This window comes from Athene cunicularia, assembly GCF_003259725.1.
Source record: "Athene cunicularia isolate RWA chromosome 1 unlocalized genomic scaffold, athCun1 chr1_part2, whole genome shotgun sequence".
Taxonomy (NCBI): domain Eukaryota; kingdom Metazoa; phylum Chordata; class Aves; order Strigiformes; family Strigidae; genus Athene; species Athene cunicularia.
Window position 1 is genome coordinate 21,390,218 of NW_020799092.1, and position 6,948 is coordinate 21,397,165.

Below are 6,948 nucleotides of genomic sequence, written 5' to 3' on the forward strand. Positions count from 1 at the left end.
GGGGGGGGGTGGGGGGTGGTGGAATCTCTGCTTTGTCAAAAAGAACATCAGAGACCCGTGGAGGAAATCTTTATAGAAAAGTCATTAACAGAAAGACAGTGGCTGTCACAAAAAAAAACACGTACATTTCACTTTATTTCTTCTCTTGGCTTGGCAAGGGTCATCGTTTATTAGAGACAGTCAGGTGTATCCTATAAAGCAGAATCAGCTGTCAAAACTAAAGATAAAGAAAGCAGCATGCAGGGTACAGGTGTAATTAGTAAGTCTGACCAGAGAATGATGGACACTGACTGCTTTACATGCCCGCTGCCCAGCTGATGTCAGTACTAACTGCTGGGATCTCACAGAGGTTTTGGTGTCGCTCCTCTGAGCAAGGAAGAAGGAAGGTAAGCCAGCATGTCCCAGTGCTCTCCAAGGCAACAGGGAATTATTTTAAGAGGGTGAATGCACTGCTACTGCGATAGACCCCCACACTACCACTCCTCTCCCATGTGATCCTACAAACTAAATGTTGGTACCTGCACTGATCTTCTCTTCTCTTGCCTAATGCCACCCATGGACACAATTAACATCTGCTTTAATACCTGCACCAGCAGAAGTATTCCAGCTCACACGGGACACACATTTTTATCAGATGTTGTCTGTAAAGAGAATGCAATGTTGTTTCTTTCCCACTCTTCCTTCTCTCTCTCTCCCCAGTAATGCCTGGCATTTTCTTTCCCTCTTTTGCTGATGATGCCATCAATGGACATAGTGCTGGCCAGGAGCAGAAAGGAAATCAACCTCCCTTTCTACCCGGGCTGCTATCTAAGCAGGTGGGACAAAACCAGCAGGGCACACCACCACCTTCCCCCAAACAAGATTCCCACTAGGAAATTTCTAAGACTTGCAGAGCAGCAATGAGAGAGTGAGGAGAATTGGCTGTACGTTCCTCTGCAAAAAGAAACTATGTAGGGGAATGAGGTGTATTGCCAGTCTATTCTTCCAGTATGGCTCTTTGGATGTTTTTCCAGCTGAAGAGAGCGTCTCAAAAGCTGGGCTTCAGAGCGTTTCTTCAGGAAAACCGGAAGCTAGCTCAAGTTTGAACCATGACAGAATTTTTTTTTTGCTGCAGTCAGACCATGTCATCAGTGCATGTATCCTCAGAAGTGAATGTCACTGTGGCTCTTTCCCTGTCCTCAGAACTGAGTTTTTTTCCAAAGGAAAAGTTAATGTGCCAAGGAGTGGTGAGCATCCAGGTCTTGTTCTGATGGGCAGTTGGGATGTGGCCAGGATGTCCACCTGAAAACAAAGACTGCAGGTGTCATCATGAACTATGCTAATCTGATAAACTTTTTGTCCTTTCCACCCAAACTCCTCCTTCAATATGCAAGGATTCTCCTTCTGAAGCTTCCCAAAAGTGCTATAGCTGACTGTTTCTCTTTACCTCTGCCTCTTGCTATGACATCTGCTGCTTCCTGAACCAAGACAGACTTGAGACATGATGCCTGTTTCTCATATGTTGGAGAAAGGTACCTCTTTCAGATAAATCTGTACCAAAGAGGAATGCATTAGGAGGAAGGCTTTTGTGGTCACCGAGGCAAGCAGCTCTGGTGCTGGTATTACCCAGAGCAGAACACTCTAGCGTGATGCACAGTGGGGTTTCCCAAACCAGTAAACCTCAGAGGAGACAAGAGAGTGGCCAGGAGCCCACAGCTCAGCCACAGTGGCTGGTGGGGCCTGGGTGAGGCAAGGAGCAACAGTGCCTGGGGAGACTCTGGCTGTTGTCCTTCATGTGATATTTGATTGCTTTCTCCCCGCTTCATTGCCATGCTTAATCCTGCCACATGTCTCAGCAGGATCTCCAAAATCTATCTCCTTTCTGCTACATCCTGGACAAACAGCTGACTACTCCACAGCCTGCTTTGCTGCTTCCCTCATACCTGATTCAGAGCCTTTTTCACATGCTCTGCAGGTGAACACTAGCTTGTTCCTGCTCCTGGCCACCCCACCACACTCACAGTAAAATTCTCACCTGCAGGTGCCAAACACTCTGAAAAATTAAAACTTCCATGCAGGGGGCTGGGACTTGTCACTCAGAAAACAGTCTCATGCAAAGAGCAAATTAACATTTATTGATTTTGTTTGTTTGTTATCTTATCAACACAGAATATGCTGAAGGAAGAAGGAAACATTAAACATAAGCCATGAATAATTGTTCCCTTCAGGTGTTAGTCAAGCACACTCCACTGAATGCTCTTCTTTCAAATTCTGCTCCAGTGATTTGTAGGACCAGTACCCTTCCATGAATCAGAGAGGGCCTTTTTCACATCATTGAGATATTGACTGGACAAGGAGTCAAGGAAAATACTGGAGGATCAGGACATCTGTGAAGGAGGAGAGTGAAAAGGGGCACAGTATGTCCTTGACAGTAGCTTGAGTGATTTCATCCAGGACTGATCTCCAGCTTGGAAAAGAGATGCAGGGCGCAGGCTGAGAACTTAGGTCCTTCAGAGCTGGGATTCTGTGGCAGGATTGCTCATCCTACGTCACAAGATAAAGCATTTGTGAAAGCTCAGGCCAGCTTTTCATCAGTTCTTTCATGAGCTGCTCTTTCTCAAGGATACTCCTTCATGTCCTTCATCCAAAGTGGAGTTTCCTTCCTTAGACAAATTTGACTGCCAGTTCACAAATTCGATAGCAACTTGTGAAGCAAAGGATGTTATTCCAATTACTGTAAGTGCTGGAGTCTGTATTTCCCTTGACATGAATTGCAGCACATTTTTCTGCAAAGAGTAAATTGGGTTCCCCGGGCTTCCAGAACCTGTAAAAGAAAGTTCCTCTATTGGGAATGCATTGGCATGCATGACTGGGGGCGAAGTCACCTCAAACAGCTGTGGAGGAGAAAGGGAAAGGTTACTGTGATAGAGATCTACAGCCATAGTTTTAACTAGAAAGCTAGTCAAGCTTTCTGACTTATAGGGCAATTTGAGACAGAAATCCCACTCTGACACGTATCTACCTTACACAGTGTATTAGTTGCCTGGACTGAGGGGGGTGAATTACAGGACCTTTCTCTCTCCCCCGGTATACTCACGTGTCCGCCACCTTATACGGAGTCTGATCCACCCACTGCCACTGCCCAGTTTTGTAAGCAGATAAGCCTATGTAGTATTTTGTTTCATAGTCGTTAGTAACTACTCCTTTTGCCAAGTTGAAGAGGAACTCCTGGAAAAAGCACAATGCCCATGAGGTGCAGGACTGAGCAGAGAGAGGCATCAAGAGTTCCCGTGGGGTGGGGCTGGTGGCAGAGGGAAGCGGGTGCTGCAGGGACACAGAAAGGACATTCCCCTCCCTTGCAGGACAAGGAGGGCTCTGAGTCCCCTCCAGGGCCTGGCACTGTGTCTCTGGCCACTCTGCCCCTCTCTGGGCCATGCACCTACCTGCTCTGCTTTGCTGTTGATCACCACCAGATGGGAGCCCATCCCAGTGCAGTTCTGCACACTCTCAGCCCAGGACATCGTATCATCTGAGATATAGTAGCAGCTTTTTTGAAAGCGCTTCCAGCCCTTCGGGCAGCACATCCAGCCCTCCTCTTTGGGGGGAAAATGTCCTGCTTTTGAACAAGATGTGATGTCCTTCATCTCTGTGAATACAAAGTAGGTATTTGGGAAGGGGTCTGAACCACACTCGTAATCTGGACAGAGGTAAACGCTCTCCTCCATGCTCCACAAGTAAAGCTGTCAACAGCCTGACAGACTCCAGTCACGAGGCCCCTGCCCGAAGTGCCTTTCCCTTTCTCTCTCTCTTCTGCCATGTCCACGCAACTTCTGCTTGGCGAGAGACACAGTTTCTGCCTTACCCTTCCCGAGAAAGCAGGATGGCTCACGCTCCTCTGGGAACGCTTCCGTCAGGGAAGTGTTGTCCAAGTGTTTAGCTCTCAGCTGATGCAGACTGACAGACATGTGCAGTAAGCTGCTCTGACAGCCTTGCCGCCACCACAGCCCCTTCCTTACACTAGCCAGGTTTTCCCAGAGATCTGCCTTATAGCCAGAAAGTCACACAACAGATTAAAAAACCCCACAGCTACATCCTCTCAAAGGCTACATGCTAACAGATCTCTGAGCTGAGTTCAGGAATTTGCACTGCAGGAATACCAGCACATGCCATTGCCATCACTTCATGTGTGATTGCAGCCCAGCTCTCCAGCTACTCTAAACCACATGACAACATCCTCCTACCACTCCTACCTCTGACCCTCACGCTGACCATGATGCTTGTGTGAACTGGCAGTGAGCCAGCACAGGGAGTGGAGCTGGATTGAACCAGCCCTTACAAAAGGATGAAGAACTTTCAATAGGATTAGTGAACTTGACTAGCAGTTGAGGGGTTGTGTGAGGGCCAGTGAGAGGGGAAGAGCAGAAAGGGTGGTCCAAGATAGGTCTGGAACAACCCACCCTCTTCCATTGCGCTGGCCTGGCCCAGGACATGGTTTCATGTCATCCTAAGTAAAATAGTGCAATATAGCATTTTCTTTCCTCAGTTCTCCACCTTCCTTCCTTAAAACAATCTGGCTCTGGCTGGCAATCACATTCCCAACCTCGAAGGCTGACTGACACGGGAGTAAATTTTGGTAAGGTTCTTAGTGCTGCCTATGAGACACTTAGCATCACTTACTTTTGCCTGCAGCTACGCTGGGAACGCAACACCACTCTGTAGCATCCTGGAGCAGAGTATTATACTGGCCATAGCTTCCATGAAGGAAAATAACTGGGTAGAGGGGAAAGAGAAAGAAAGTATTACTGTCATCCTTTCCTCCTCATTCATGAGCAAGTTGTCCTATCCTCCACATTCTGGCTTAAAGCTCCCACAGAGACTCCGTTACATAAGCAAGCTCCAAATTCTGTATTGAACAAAGAGATGACAAACAGCAGGCTGTTTCTCCCACTACTGGTCATTCCCACCTTTGAACAGGAATTAATTGGATGAGCTCCTCTCACCTCTGCTAACCAAGAGTCTCATTTCCAGTTGAAAAAAAAAGATTAGACATCCTTTAAGGATGGGTTCAAGAGAGAGTCTAAGAAGTCATGGAGTAAGTTTAATAAATGTAGAATATTAAAATACATTCCCTCTGAATCTTCCCAGCCATTGCAGCTTTAGAGCACCATTTTTGCCCTTAACACGACGGCATAGAACAGTTGAGTATTGGAGACTCACACAAAGGAGTTAAGAATAAACACACAAGAGTCGTTACAGAGAAATATCATATTCCAAGACAATACAAGCAAATTATTTTCCTTTTGGTCAGCACAGGCAGTGTGGGTGGGATGCGGCTGGAGCACTATGATGGATTCACCCCCACCCTACTAAAATATGGGCAGCCTGACAGCAGTATGTCCAAGGACATCACACCGGCTCCTTGCCTGCAACATCGCCACAGGGAGCTCTGAGAGCCCAGAGCAGGAGAACCAGCATCCAAGAGCCAGCCTGTGGGGAACCTCCTCAGACGCCCTCTGACACTGAAGAGACTTCTCAGCTCTTGGTGGGAGGGGAGAGACTGACTGGTTTTATCCAGGACGGGCTTTACTCAGGCAGGTGGGAACGCGAGAGGAGCAGTGGGAAGGCGCTGCAGGGAACAAACCTGAACTGTGGAAGGGACCCTACTCCCTGACTAAGAGGGCAGAGGCGGGAGAGGGGAAGCAGAAAAGGCTCATTTGGCAAAAGGCATTTGCCTGCTGTCAGGGATTGGTATATTGCCCTTCCATCTAACAAAAGGCAGTCAAGTCAAGCCCCAGAGGAATTAAGAGACCTGGAAACCCACCAAGGCAGACAGTGACAAAGGCAGTTTTGATGGCAAGGGCAGAAACTAGGAAGATCCAGGGCTTCATCCAGGAGCAGCTTCTCTCTTCTGCTGGGGCTGAAAAACACAAGGCAAGAGTGGGAATCCCTCAAGCCAGAGTCAGGGGCAGGATGACCCTGGTGGCTCCGTACCCCAACCACCTGCTGGGGCCCTTGTTCCAAGGACTGGGCAGACCCACAGATGCTGTAACCAGGTCCTGCTGTAACCAGGTCCTGCCGCCCGTCATTAGCAGTGGGTCAGACCCACAGAGTAGGGCAACACAGGGGTTGCCCTGAAGCTGCTCTTGGGTTTCACTTCTGATCAATCACAAGCCCTGCCTCTACTCTTCCCAAACTGCACTCCTCCTTTCTTTGTCCCATCTCGCCTCCTTTCTCCTCAGCACAGTTTCCCTGTTGCCCTTGTTACCCCTGTCTTTCACTGAACGTTCTCTCCTTACCTCCCTCCTCTTCACTCTCCTTAGAGCTTCTTTCTCTTAGCTCCCTTTATTTTGCCTCTCTTCCCCAAGCCCTTTTATGCAATAGCATGTAGCCACTCAAAGGAGTGACGGTCCAGCTCAGTGTTTGCAGAGGCAGACACACAGAAGCGATTGTTTCCACAGGGAGAACGGGCACTTTGGAGCTCTTGGGGGATCTCCCTTCTCCTTAGAGTCACCGGAGATGGGAGCAGGGACTTGTGCTGAGCTTGATGCAGATAGTTTCACCTGGAGAATGATAGTGGGATAGCACGCTTTTGTCCCATCACTTAGAGAATGAACACACTGAAGGGGCCGGCAGACCATAGTCTGCCTGGACTTTCACTGCCGCGGCTGTGGGAAAAAGGTCCTTCTCCCAGTCCAGGCACTCCCCAGTTCCCTCGTCTGTTGCTTTGCTCTTGTCCCAAGCCCCTTCTCCTGGTGTGAGGCCAGCCACCGTACCATGCCCATTGTCTATCCCAGCTCTGTATTGCACCCCAGCTCCTCCTCCTTCTGCAGGAGGACAGAAAGGAAGGCTTTGGGGTTACCTGCAGTTCCGGGACTGACACTCCCTTGGCGATTCATTATCTCTTCTGGTCTCCCTCTTCTCCAAGAGTCCACATTACCAGTGTCTTCCTCCCGCACAGGACACTGCACT

At 48.8% G+C, this 6,948-nt stretch overlaps 1 protein-coding gene across 1 annotated transcript in view; it reads right to left on the minus strand.

The window, feature by feature from the left end:
• Positions 1-2,643: 2,643 nt before the first annotated feature.
• Positions 2,644-6,948, minus strand: part of LOC113488720 (C-type lectin domain family 6 member A-like) — a 6,600-nt gene continuing 2,295 nt past the window's right edge. The window contains exons 3-6 of the mRNA XM_026864023.1: positions 4,657-4,749; positions 3,423-3,574; positions 3,077-3,207; positions 2,644-2,803 (exon numbers count right to left, since the gene is read on the minus strand). Of these exons, the coding sequence (XP_026719824.1) occupies positions 2,644-2,803; positions 3,077-3,207; positions 3,423-3,574; positions 4,657-4,749 (536 nt within the window). The remainder of the gene's footprint in view (positions 2,804-3,076; positions 3,208-3,422; positions 3,575-4,656; positions 4,750-6,948) is intronic.